The sequence below is a fragment of the Chinchilla lanigera genome, unplaced genomic scaffold, assembly GCF_000276665.1.
Source record: "Chinchilla lanigera isolate Chin_1 unplaced genomic scaffold, ChiLan1.0 scaffold00104, whole genome shotgun sequence".
Classification (NCBI taxonomy): Eukaryota; Metazoa; Chordata; class Mammalia; order Rodentia; family Chinchillidae; genus Chinchilla; species Chinchilla lanigera.
In genome coordinates this window covers 2,917,011-2,930,994 of record NW_004955505.1, presented here as the reverse complement: position 1 = coordinate 2,930,994, position 13,984 = coordinate 2,917,011, and the positions used below count along the sequence as shown (strand labels likewise).

Sequence of the window (13,984 nt, the reverse complement as noted above, 5' to 3'; positions counted from 1 at the left end):
GCTCAGTAAACTGTACCACGTTCTACATGCCAATGCTGCCAGCCCCACGGCCATGCTGTGAGAACTGCGGCATGAACATTTCACTGTGGCTGGACTCCATCAATTGCTCATCTGCATTACTGGCTGGATTGCAAAGTTTCTTGAGGATTTTCTTATTCATCTTTGTACAGCCCTCAGCAGTTACCATAATAATGCCTTACACAGCAATGGTATTTGATACGTATTACTATGCGATTAACGAGATTTAATATCTCATTGTAATAAATTCCCTCAGTTACCATTCATTCCGATAGACGCTTTCCAAAAGAAGTACACTGTATGTAAGTAGAGAAGGGATTGAAAGGCAGACTTCTCCTGGGCTGCCTGCCTTTCACTGCACTGCCCATCTGAAGAGGCCTGGGTGGTACACGGTGGCATTACCTGAGACATCCAGTGACGTTGTAGAATATATCAAAATCAAGCAAGCCGTTTGTTTTGGGGTAGTCTCCTTCGGGCCACCCCGAGAACGGGATGACGATGTTCTCAGTCAGGGTGAGCAAGGCTTCAGTTATCATGAGATTCTTGAGTTTGTCATTAGAAGACAAATTCCACAGCAAACCTAAAAAAGCAAAGAGTTACCATGGGAATGGTGTAGTGTGGGGTCACAGGGACTGCTGAAGAGTTCAGCTAAGGTCATGAGCTCCAGGCCTGGGACTGTGATGAAAAAGGGGGACCAAGTGGGAAGGCGGTAAGGAGCCCCTTCCTCAGCGGAAAGACCCTGCCTAAAGCTCATTAGATGCTAAGGGAAGCTGAGCCCTAAGAACAATTAAAGATATACGCAGTCTACGATACCAAATGAGGTGGGTTTCAATTAATCAGGGGTATGAGTGGAAGCCTTTTCTGCTCTTTCTCTGAAATGACCCTGACACAAAGCTGACGCCACTGAGGTAAGCAGCTCCGTGCTTGCTAACAGGCCCCACGGACTAAGACCTCAGAGTTTCAAGAGTTCTACTTCTCCTCCCTAGACTCATGGGAGACTCTCCTCCCGGCCTCTGGCTACCCACTACCTGTAACTTTCACCTGACAGTTCGCCTCTTGTTCATAGGAGGAAGAGCTCACAAAAGCCCTTCTCTCTGCCTGCCGACAGGAGGCTGATTAACATCACCAACAATGTCCACTGACGCCTACCCAATGCGAGCTCGTGTCTCCTGGGAATCTGAGCTGGCCGCCTTATGAATCTCTCTCTAGATGGGCAGCAGCGTACAGTATCTTATCTACCTGCCAACTCCCGTTGTCTAGGTACTGGTTTATGACTAGAGTTCCTCACATAACTTGCCCTTTCTTTCTCACTGCCCTGCATTTAAGGGAACGACCAGAAGAGCCAAGCAGGAAGAATTGAGATAACAGTGTGATGTTCTTTCTGAGGTATTTGTGAGATTCCCCAGACTGCAGGCTGGGGCTGCAGCTTGGGACCGAGAGATTAGAAAGTGCCACATACATTGAGGATTTGTTTTTTCTTGTACATCTGGCGCCCAAATAACTGCTGACTCAGTGGAAGAAGACCCATGTGCCTGCTGCCTGATATTCCAGGACTTCTGCAGGGGGTAATGCGGCAACCTTCATAACCCCACGCACTGCCGCTCAAGACAGAGGAAAGCGAGCAGGGACAGGAAGAGCAGCACTAAATCTTCCTTTTCTACCTTACTTCCCCAGCTCCCAGCACTCATTCCTGCGTCTTAAATTGACTGCATAGCTTGTCCCACAGGAGCCAGAAACCAGGTCCCCAGGGAAATCTGCTGTGTGAACAGGCAGACACGGCAGTGTTGGCTGGATTTAGTGGTGATGTCATCTGAGCCGATTTTAATGACTGAGATAATTATACAGTTAAAGCCTGGTAATTTTTGAACCATACTTGTGTTTGGCCTAGTCAACCAGAACCCTTGGAGCCTAACGTAGTCTTCTGAGCTTACATGGTTTGCTTTGGTTGTGTGGGAGTCACTGGTTTCTGAATCAGTAACCAAAAATCCACTGCAGCCTACACATTGTCTGCACTGGATGCAGGAGGATGTGTCTGCTATCTGGTGACGAGGGGGGTGCAGGGAGAACAGCTCAGAAGGTGGCCGAAGACAATGGAAAGGCAAGTCTAAAGCTGAGGTTTAGCTACTACTAAGCTACAAAAAATGTTAGGAAGAAAAGAGAAGGGAAGAAAGAGCTCCCTGAGCTCTAAGTAAGCAAACAAATTAAGTCTCTACCTGCCAGAGGCTTAAACATGTGAAGCATAATGACATTTCCTCTTTTGAAAAGGACCACACAGGGCACTCAAAGAGAAACACACCTCACGATGAAAGGCAGAGAGGATTAATTTGAACAAAGGGAATGGAATTTTCCTGCAACAGGCAATACCTTTTATAGTCTGGCAAATGTATTGTTTCTACAGACACACATGGTTTGGAAAGATTTGGCATGATCTTTCAATTTTTAATGTGGGAAACTGTATCGAAATGTCTTGGCCACCAAATATCTAGGTGGCATGAGGGTGAAATGTTTAGTAGAGGTTTGGGCGTTCTATGTTTACGTATACATATCACCCCTCCCCGAGACACATAGAAAATCAGTAAGTAACCAGCTACAAACTGGGGTAATATGTACAAGATCATGAGACAGAGGGTCAACACCCTTCATATAGAGAGTTATCATAAATTGTTAAAACCTGAGATGTCAGTTTAAAAATCGGGAGAGTATTTAACACAAAGCCCAAAGATATCTGGGTTAATAAAACAAGGCTGTATGTTTTTTAGGAACTAAAAAAAGGCACATGTAAACATTTTAGTAACTGAAAAAAGGCACATATAAACATGATAGCATTTTTCTGTGACTATGGGAGGCACAACCTGAGCTAAAGAGTGAGAATTCTAACAAAGGAGAGTGTGGCTCCTTTTGAGGAAAACAGCAAAACCTACATGTAAGACCCAGCTCTATCCCTGGGGAGGACAGAAATAAGCTTACTCCACACCAAGATGCTGACAAGGATTTATTCTGAAATGAGTATAAGACTAGCAACTTCCAAATGAACCAAACAACAAATTAGAATCACAGTCTTAGGCCACAATTCTTCCTGCACTGGGAATACTTTGTTTCTCTCTCTCTTTTTCTTTTTTTTTTTTTTTGGTATCAGGACTCGAACTCAGGACCTTGCACTTGCCAGGCAGGCACTTGTGGGAATGCTTTGGAAAGCAAGATTATAAAGAACCAGTTCTCTCACTATTATCATCTCCTCCTTGTCCTCCTCATACTTCAGTGCAAAGAGGAGTTTACTTAATCTAAACATTGAAAGTTTTTCTACCTAAGAGTTAACGCAGATTTAAATAACTGTATTTCCTGTCTTCGAGGGCAACAGTAATAAGATAAAGGTTTTAATATTAGAAGATCCCTTTACCAATTAGCTATGCCTTGTAAATCTTGCCTGGAATATCTGGCGCCCACTTTTGTTGGAAAACTTACCCCAGCTGGGCAGCTGTACACAATTAAATCGTATGCTGACCTAGCAGCAAAGGAGGCACAGGTCACCTTTCAGATAAGCCCCTTTCTTCAAAATTCTGCGATGGGGATAAATAATGAAGGACGGCCTTCAATCAGCCACTGAAGAGTAGAGGATTCTCCAGGTGGTGTGAGTGCAAGACAGCAGCACAGAGGGCAACCCAGGAGGGAAGACCGCCGCGGCGCAGGCCAGCGTGTCCTTCAGGGCTTCAGAACCCGGGTGAGGACAGCGTGAGAGGAGACGCTGCTGCTGACAGTTATCAGACTCGCACCGTGAAACCTTCGTGTGGGATGCCACAGAGCACCGACTTCACCTTACAGGCCGTAAGGAGAATAAAGGGCCGGCGTTTTCATCTGGGAAAGAAGCGTCTAGAAGCAGAGTGGAGGGCAGACTGGCAAGGTGCTACACTGAATCGGAGAGATCGGGCAAGACAAGGCACAGTGTGGGAAGGGTCAAAGAGCAGGCCGGCAGGGCCCTCTGATCCGAGAGTTTCAAAGCCAGCCGCTTCCCGAAGGCGTATAGAAATGAGTCACCGGGCCGTCAGATGAAGGAGGTGGGCGCATACCTGGGCTTCCCTCTCTCCTCCTTGTGCAACCTTGTGTGATTTCCGTCGTGCTCCTGAGCCTCACACTGACCCCATGTTAAGTCATCACCTGTTCTCCCACCCCACGCACGGCTGTCAGGAAGAGCAGATAAAAGTAGCCCTAGCTTAGTGATTATAGCACGGGCCCAATCAGAAGTCTAAGAAGTAGACTGGCTAAAAAAAGAGAGACACACGTATGTGATTACTTGCTTTGTGTTTCTAAACAAAGATAGGAGTTTTTATTAGGTCTACAATTATTTCTGAGAACTGGCAAGCATTTATTTAGCTCTTCTATTTTCAGAGAAAAAGGGAGTAATTTAGAAGGATTTGTAGCAAATGTCCAAGTATCAGTTCAGTCCAATTAACACGTCATGAATGCCCATCAGCACGGAGCTTGGCTTGTACTAGAGATCCGAGTGCTGCACTGTCAGCCTCATGTATCGGCTCTAGAGAGCATCTAGTGATGCCTGGGGTGTTTCTATGGCACCAGCATCACCCAATGTTCTCTGACTCTAGCTTCCTACTGCCTGAGTGGAAGAGGAACCACTCCTCACCCCAGGCGTTCTACATTCTGTACTCTAACTCCCGTCATTGTATTTTCCAGGTTTCTTCGTGATCAGCAGCTTCTTTCCACCTCTGTTTTTCATAGTGTTCACTTTGTCAGGAATAACTTTCATGCTCCTTTGAAACACCAATCCAAGGCCTGTCCTACCTTTTTTTTTTTTTTGTGGTGCTGGGGATGGAACCCATGGCTCCACGCATGCTAGGCAAACCTGTACCACTGAGCTACACCCTCTGATGAGGCAGCCTTCCCTCACGGAATCTTCCTTCATCAGAATCCTCTGCTTGAGGCTTTCTTGTGGCTTGTTCTTACGTTTTAATAAGGAAAATGTTGGGCTCTAAATGTGAAGTTTCGTCTTTTGTTTTTATGGCAGTGAGTGCATAATCTTTCATCTTTAGTAGATGGAAAAACAAAATTGACAACCTCCTCGGGCTGTGATTCTTAGTGCCTGATACCTGAGAGCTGCTCTGTAAATGTTAGCTCAATGGATGAGATCATTCTTAATTTCTACAGATGTTTTCACATAATGGATATGAAAGGAAATCTCCCACGGGACAAACACCATGCTGGCAGAAAGGTAGAATGGCACAGTCCTTCCTATTGCTGTATATGATTAAAGTATATCAAAACAGGGGCTGGAGATGTAGCTCGCGGGGAAGGCACATGGTTAGCATGTATGAGGCCCTGGGTTCAGCCCCCAGCACAGAAAAAATGTATTAAAGTAGAAAAAATATGAGTTCTAAGCAAGATATAATGACAAAATTTTATAGAAAAAATAGGAGTGGGGGGGCGTGGTGGCGCATGCCTATAATCCCAGCACTTGGGAGGCTGAGGCAGGAGGATCGTTGTGAGTTCAAGATCAGCCTGGGCTACAAAGTGATCTCAAGCCCAGCCTAAACTGCAGAGCAAGACGCTGTCTCAAAGAGACAAAAAAAAAAAAAAAAAAGAAAAGAAAAAGAAAAACAAAAAATAAAGATTTGTGTAATAGTATGAAGTCAAAAGTGCAAAATATATTCAGTTTAAAGCAATATGTAGTGTTTCCTTTTAAAGCATTTATCAGAACTCTGTCAACTAGTATCATTGTTTTTAAAAGCTTATTTGCTGTAAATACAATGTTGAGTGAAATAAACCAGACACACAGACGTAAGTACTATATGGTATCTCTCCTTTGAGTGAGGCTAAGTCCAAAGAAGTCAGAGACAAGGGGATGGTTCCCTCGCACATGGGCAGGGGTCTCAAAGACCAAGGGCAAGGGGTGAGGAATGAGGAGGAGAGGAAGAGAAATAAGCAGGATTAACTTACGCCACACGCAGGAACCTGATAACCTCCATCAGTGTAAACACTGTATGCCATAAACATGAGCTGAGATTAATAATATCAATAAAAATGAAGACAGGGAAAGGGAAATTAGAGGAGGAGAGAGCGAGGGGGAGAGAAAGAGAAGGAGATTTTAAAAAAGGAAGCAAGCTGTATAATGTACCCATCCCCCAAGGTGGTTGTAAAATGCACTGCGAACATGTACTAATTAAGAAATAATAAATAAAAAGAAAAAAAAGCATTAACTCCTCTGCATCTTAGTTTCCCAGACTGTAAAACTGAGATTTAAGAGCCAATAATACCTTAAACCCTGAAGTATCTGTGATAACTAAATGTTAAAATGCTTATGTATCACTTGAGTTATTGAAGATAATTATCAGCCTCCCCGAGGTGACACCAGACGGCTGTGCCCACCAGCGCTTCCTGCAGTCGGAACCGTGTGCAGGGCCGTGAGCAGAGCCCGGAGCGGGATGGCAGGGAGGGCGGCTCCTGCCGGGACCCCTGAGCGCCATCTTTTCCTCTACTAGACGCACAGTTCATGTAAGTGGCACGAGCCTGGTTCTCTACGCTTCTAGGAGATACCACTACAGCCGCTGCTTTAACCCTGTTCAGATAGCTCAGTTTTGAAAGCCACTGTGCAGGAAGGAGATACCTATTTATCCAGACCGCATGGAGACAGAAACACGAAGCACAAAACTGAACATATTCAGCTGCTCTTTTCTCTCTTTTGGGGTACTGAAGGTCAGATTAGCTAAGGAGGTAGCATTAAAATGGAGTAAATAGTTTCTTATGCTGTGATGGACGGTTACATTGTTGGAAAACTATTTGACTCTCCACTTCTCCTTCCTTATACAAACCCACTGAGATGGCTGTTGAGTAAATAATGAAAATAACAGGGGTAGTTCCTGTCGATTTCCTTCAGGATATTTTAGATACCAGGACAACATCAAAACTCCACCCATCCTCAAACTATAAACTTGGCTGTCAAGGAATGCGTGCGGAATTTTCACATAGTGAATCTTATCAAGAAGTCTTAAAGAAGCATTTTTATATATACATTTAAGCAAAAGCTTCAGAATATTTTCCCCTTCAGAAAAAAGAATTCAGACATGGCTTGATTCTGGGCTCTAAGCCAGCAGGTAACAAGGTTGCTTTAAAACCATCTCTTGGATAACAATAAGCCCATCAATCATCCACTCCAGGAAATTTAAGAAAAACACATGACCTAACACATCCGGCTCGGCTGCTGTGTTCTGTTCTGGAACGCGTGGTAAGTCGTACCTGTGATCTGCTTTTTAGTCTCCAAGTCTCTGGTCTGCTTCAGCACCTGCAGCAGTCGGGGCACCCCGTTTAGTTCAGCGACCTCCAGCTTGTTGTCATTATCTTCAAACACCAAGTTTCTCAGGGCCCCACACACAGCTCGCTGGACATCTTCATTCTGAACTTTGAGCAGCTGTAGAAGCTTGGGGATGCCACGCAGCTGGTAAACCTGCGGGAGAGGACACATATTTTCAACACTCGTGAGTCTGACGTGGCATAAAGACACTCAGTGTACTAGACCCGATGAAGTTCCCGGATGTTGGTTATAATACTCATCACTCAGCGACTCTGGGATATCCATGAACTGTTGCCCTCTGCCACGTGCTACCCTGCCTTGGAGCCGGCCGAGTACGGACTGAAACCTTCATAAACTGTGAGCTTAATAAACCTTTCCTTCCTTAATTTTGGGCGTTGGGTATTTTGTCTCAGCAAGGACAGAAAAAGTAACCAAGACACCAAGTATACATAGTACTAGAGTATCCTGTGATCTTTCAGTACAGAGGAAAGTGCCTTTTTGATACTTCTAAAGCTTCACTGCTACTAATGTGAAGAAATCTACTGCTACTTATTAGCTCCCTTCAGAGGAGACGTGCCGGACTGGAGATAGAGACCGGCCAGAGCAATTCTGTCTATAACTAAGTCTTTCTAAACACATTTGTGTATTAATGCTAATGGCGAAGATTTCTTAGCTACCCGCTAAACCCTGTTTAACAGATCATCTATTTGACTGCCTCATCTATTCTCCTTATCATACATTCCTAAAAGCAAAAGAAGAGCACAATTTATGTGAAAATAGCTTATATTTCACATTTCTGTAATTCTCTCCATTTTCTTTCACAGCAGTTAAGGTGGCTAAATTCATACTTCACGAACTTCATGAATGCCTGCTAGACCCAAGCTTCAGAGTAGCAGAATACACATTAGATGGAAAAAGAAAATTCTGCTTATCCTGAGGTACTTTGACAGCACTAGATATATTAATTTATAATTTATAGGGTGCCCCCTCTTGAAAATACGATGTGAAATGTCTGAGCGGCCCCAGGGCACTGCGAGCTGCCGGGAGCTGTGAGAGGGGCGTGGCAGCGGAAGCCGAGTGCGGTAGGTCTTGAGCTTTCTCCTCTGTCTGCTGGGCTTTCAGCACCGGCTTAGTCCGGAAGGAGGGTGCCTGGGACCCGCGGTACTCAGATAAAGCCTGACACCCCTCACCCCCGCAGGGATTTACCTGCTGTGGAATTTGACTCCCGAGTGTCTGGAATTTATCCCAGGTTTAAAAATAGCTTTTGGTTTCATTTACGCAAATAGATATACAGCACACTAAATGCAAGTTGGGAGCGTTTTCCTTCCTGGGATTAGCCAGGAAGAGACGCCGGGACCTGCGCACCTTACGATCCAGACGTGCAGCTGGAGCCGGAGAGGACTGCAGAGTTTCCCCGTCATAGTGAACCCTCAGAGGGTTCCCCCCTTTGAGGAAACGAACAAATAAAAGACTGATACAAATGTCACACAACTCCAAAAAGGCGTTTGCTTCTGAATTTATGAAAGGGCAGAACACCTATCAGAGTTTTAACCTCCTCTCTGGCGTCATGCTCATGCTGGTCCTGCCGGTCATACAGTCCGTCAAGGACGGGCGTTCAGGCGGCCGTGAGCACCGGAGCAGCGGGCAGTGGGGGCCTCCGCTCGCGGCCTTCGCTGCCTGTCCCGCCCACCCCACCTTTCTTCCGGCAAAGGCCCGCTCATCCGGTGAGATGCAGCTCAAATGTCACCTTCGTGAAATGTCACTCCCTTCCTCTCCTTCCCCTCCCATTAGAATTAATCACTCATAAATTGGTCTAACCTTTCAGGAAGGCAATCGGCAATGTGTGTCAAAAACTTTTAAAATACTCCCAGTAACCTTCATTAGGAAAATATGTGAAGTGTAGACGCAGACCAATACGCAAAACCAGTAACTGCATTATTTGAAAAAATGAAAAATAGCTAACGACAGGGAAGACGGGCTGAGGGCGCTCAGGGAGCCGCATGTCGCGGTCTCCAGGGGGGACGCAGAGCAGGGCTGGGGCTGATGGACGCTTCCTGAGTCCTTCGGTCCCCACACGGGGACCATGTAGTTTGCAGTCACATTGCACACGGTGGTGACACAGCGCACGGTCGCTACTACTGTCACCACTAAAACGCCACCGGGAAACTGGGGTTTATAAAATGTTAATGTCATGAGATAATGATTATCTCTGGTAGAGATAATGATTATGCTATTTTAAAAGTGGAGTAAAACATACTTGCATTTCCGCTCATAAACACAGGGGTAAAGGAAATGAGACGAGGGGATTTGGGAGAAGTGATACACATATAAGTCATGAACAGGCTCTGCTATTATAAACAAGGATGCATTTATTCCTGGTTTAAGAATTAGCTTTAATTTTTTTTTTTTTTTGCCTTTAACTCTGGGTACTCCCAAGTGCTAGGATTACAGGCATGGACAATACACCCAGATTAAAAGTTTTTTAAAATCCCAACAAACAAAGCTACAAATTCAACTTGATTGAGGATGTGTAAATATATGAATTAAAAATGAGAGGATAAAATAAGGACAATGGTGGGTCTGTAGGTATGCTTTTTTTGTATCATAATTTCTCAAATTTCTTTTACTAAACTTGAATTAGTTTTATAGTAACATTTTGCAAAACATACTGGCAGTCGCTACGCTTCAGTTCTAAAGCCAGAAGTAGGCATGGAAACAAAAGTATTTTTAAAAGAGTCTTACAGATTGAATGAAGAGATTTGCCTTTTAACTTGCAGGCCAGAGGAGTAGTTACTAGAGAGGTCCTCCTGTGCTGGACGGGACTGGGTCAGGAGGGGAAAGGACGGAGGCAGGGATGTTCATGGGCGGGGCAGCCAGACTAACAGATGACGGTGACAAGGACGGACAGCAGCGCTGAAGAGGGAACAAAGATGTCTGCAGATTCAGGACACTTTTAGGAGCAGCTTTCGTAGGACTTTGAAGACTGAGTGTATATGGCGGTAACCAAAGCTGAAGGTTCAAAGACTGTTCCCGTTCTAGGGCCAGACTACCTGAATGAACTACTATTCATAGAAAAAAGAACTGCATTTTGAGCATCTCTAATCCAAAATACAGAATCTGAAACACTCCGAAGTCCAGCGTGCTTTCAGCACTGCCATGATGCCGCAAGTAGAAAATTCCACACCACAATGCTTTGTTTCATGCACCAAAATACCAAAAAATATTGTACAGATTACCTGGAGGCTATGTATACCAGGGGTGTATGAAACATACATGAGTTCTGTGCTTAGAGCCAGGTTGCAACCCCAAGGTACCTTATGTCTATATGTAAATGTTCCAAAGTCTGAAAAAAAATTCCAAACTCTAAAAAACTTCTGCTCCCAAGTATTTTGGGTTGGAGATATTCACCCTTTAACGTATTCTGAGTCATTACATCTGGTAGGTAACACACTATTCTATGATTGTTTTCTCTTGATGACTCTTGGTAGAGGTACAATTATTTCCACTTGATAGCTAAGGAAGCCGAGGCTCGCAGAGGTAGAAGATCTTGCCTGAGGTCACTCAGGGTAATTATGCTGTGGGATTCCCACCTCTGAGAGACTCCGGAAAGCCTGTGCTCAGATGACTAGCAGTCTTCCCTTACAACTCTGCGGGAACAAGTTTAGGGGGGATGGAGAGTAGAGAGAAAAAAAGCAAAAGAAGGTAATGTGTTCATTCGTGTAAGGCCGTGCTGAGTCTAGTGGAGATGCCCAGGAAAAGGTGGGCATGTGGGGTTGACCCCAGGGGAGAGCTATCGGCTGGAGACCATGAGTTATCAGTACCTAGGTCACAGAGGAAGCCGGAGGAGCGGGGAGGTCGGATAAGAAAAGGCCAGGAAAACATCTAGGGAGCGTGAATAGTTGAGGCACAAGTAGCAGACGAGGTGGCCCACAGAGGAACCTGGGAGGAGCCAGAGAGATGGAAAAACAACCGAGAAGACTGTGAAACAAAGGAAAGGGCTTCAAAAGGAGAAAGGATGGGCGGAGTCAAATGCTCAGTCCTAATCAGGTACAGTAAGGACTGAAAAGTTGCCACTGGTCTTTAAGTACATTCATTTTTAGCTCTGAAGATAACTTTCATATTTTATTATTCACAGAAACCAGCCTCTTTTCTGCCTTTACTGCTCTGTAAGAGTTAATGGTTGGAAAATTAAAAATAGAGCTGGAGGCTGGGTGTAGTGGCACATGCCTATAATCCCAGCACTTGGGAGGCTGAGGCGGGAGGATCACTGTGAGTTTGAGGCCAGCCTGGGCTACAGAGTGAGCTCAAGGCCAGCCTGAACTGCATAATGAAACCCTATCTCAAAAAAACAAAAAAAAAAAAAAAAGAAGGGCTGGGCATGGGGGTGCAGCCTCTGGGAGGAAGAAACAAGAAGGTCATAAATTTGAGCCCAACTGGGGCAATTTAAGTGACTAAGCAAAATCTTATCTCAAAATTTAAAAAGACTAAAATTAGAACTGTTAAATTAGAGCAGTTTAGTGTGAAGGCCCTGGGTTCAGTCTCTAATTCCACAAGATAATAAATAAAGTTAAGACAAGCACAGATTTAACCCTATATGGAAGCATATTATTATATTATATATATTTTGTATATATTACATATGTAAGCATCATATTATAATATATAATACTACTATATATTTATAATCAAATTAGTAATTTAAAATGTAGTGGAAATGTAACTCAACTTAGGTAACAAAAGAAAAATTAAAGTAACTTTATATTAAAGATGAAAACATGTGTAAGAATGGCCAAATTCTAAAAACTTGGAATAGAAACAGATTTAAACATTTATCTATCCATAAAAGGACCAATTTTTAGCCCAATTCTAATGATTCACTATAGCATCTTTTAAAATCCTTAATTGTTCCTCCCATAGAACAAACACATAGGTACAGTCAGTGAGAAATATTCAATAATTACATAGCTTTTGAAAGAATAATCTAGATTGAAGGACATGTTGTTTAAAACAGTATCTAATATACAGATGCCCTGAAGAAAAATAGTGACAAACCTAACTTTGTAAGAATGTAAATATAATAACAAAAGCAGGAAGAAATAGTTGTCATATCACAGTGGATTAATGTGCCAGTGATAGGCAAAGAAACAACAAAACTTCAGTAGAAAAAAATAAACAACAGGTTAGAAAAGACAACAATGGAACAAATACGAGGATCGACGAAGATCAAAACGTATACTTAAAGGTACTCAGCTTCATGATTAATTAAAGAACCCTGAAGGAAAAACATCAGTAGAAGCTCTTTTGTGTGATCTTCACTTAAGTGATATGTAGGATCAACCACATTCCCCTCCTGGAACCAGCACTGCAAAATGGAACTTTAAAAATCAGACTTTTACGGACCAGGGATGTAGCTCAGCGGCACGAGTGCCTGCCTGGCAAGCGCAAGGTCCTGAGTTCAACTCCTAGTACCAAAAAAAAAAAAAAAAAAACAGATTTTTTTTTTTCTTTTAGAGATAAGCAATTTCTCCAAACTTTCTCCTACTAAGCACATAACCAATACCCGCCACCCTCTCCTCAGCCTAAAAGATGTGACAATATGTAGATACTGGCCCCAGCAGGCTAGAGCCCAGCTTTCTTTCCATAAGAAAGAGGAGCTGAAGATGGATGGAAGCGATAAAGCACGCATGGAATTTGCACGGTTTCTCTGTGCTCCCTCCACTCTCTGCTCCCTACTGTAAAAGACCCTTGCCCACCTGTCCACGAGGAGGTGTTCATTTGGGGAAAACGGCCCCCTCCATCTCCATGGAGCTAGCTCAGAACAAATCCTTTTTCCTTTTTTTTTTTTAAACCAAAATATATGAGGACCTTTGATTTGGTCTACAGTAAACAAATACTCCTGGGTCGATGAAGCTGAGTGTCTGGTAACAGTTTTGGCGAGCCAGCCAAGAGGTAAGTCCTGGCTTGTGAAAGGCACGTATCCCAGCAGGCACTTGGGAAAAGGAACTGACTCATCATGGCCAGCTGAACCCATGGTCGGGACTCACGGGGCGTTCTGCAGCTGCTGGGGACTAGCAGCTTCCCTTCTTTATCATTTGTGGCTTTAGCAGCCTATAAACACATTATTGGCAAATGGAAAAAATTGGGAGCTGATGTGCTCCTCCCTGATTTCCTGCTGAAAATGCACTCCAGGAACCCACCGTCTCTACAACTTGGACTTTCTCTTACGTTTTTTGGCAGTGAGATGAGGACCTTCACAGTTTGGGGCCATCTCTGACCCCAAGTGACAGCAGGTCATTTGCAGGCACTGACTGATCAGCAGTGCCATTTGGGTGAGGTAAGGACCTTCGTATCTGTCACCATGTGGACCTACTGCAGGTCATTCTGCGGTACTGGCTGATGTGCAAAGAGATTCCGTGGGAGAAACAACTTCCGGGCATTGGTTGGTTTGGAGTACTCGTCTGTTTTGGTTTGCTTTTGTTTCTTTTATTTTTCTCCTCTATAACCACCTTTATTCTGGGATGGGTAGCAGAGTTTCAGTACCTTCTGGAATTATGCAAGCCATATGGGGCTTCAAGCTGTTCTGAGGCTTCTTTGTGAACCAGTATAGATTTCAAGGTTCTTCATTTGTCAAAAAAAGTTCGGATGAAATCATTTTAAGAGGATAGACGC

General features: G+C 44.1%; 1 protein-coding gene across 1 annotated transcript in view; it reads right to left on the bottom strand.

Moving 5' to 3' along the window:
- Nucleotides 1-13,984, bottom strand: part of Pkp2 (plakophilin 2) — a gene marked incomplete in the record, with an annotated part of 81,299 nt that overhangs the window by 28,305 nt on the left and 39,010 nt on the right. The window contains 2 exon segments of the mRNA XM_013505957.1: nucleotides 421-598; nucleotides 7,261-7,468. Of these exon segments, the coding sequence (XP_013361411.1) occupies nucleotides 421-598; nucleotides 7,261-7,468 (386 nt within the window).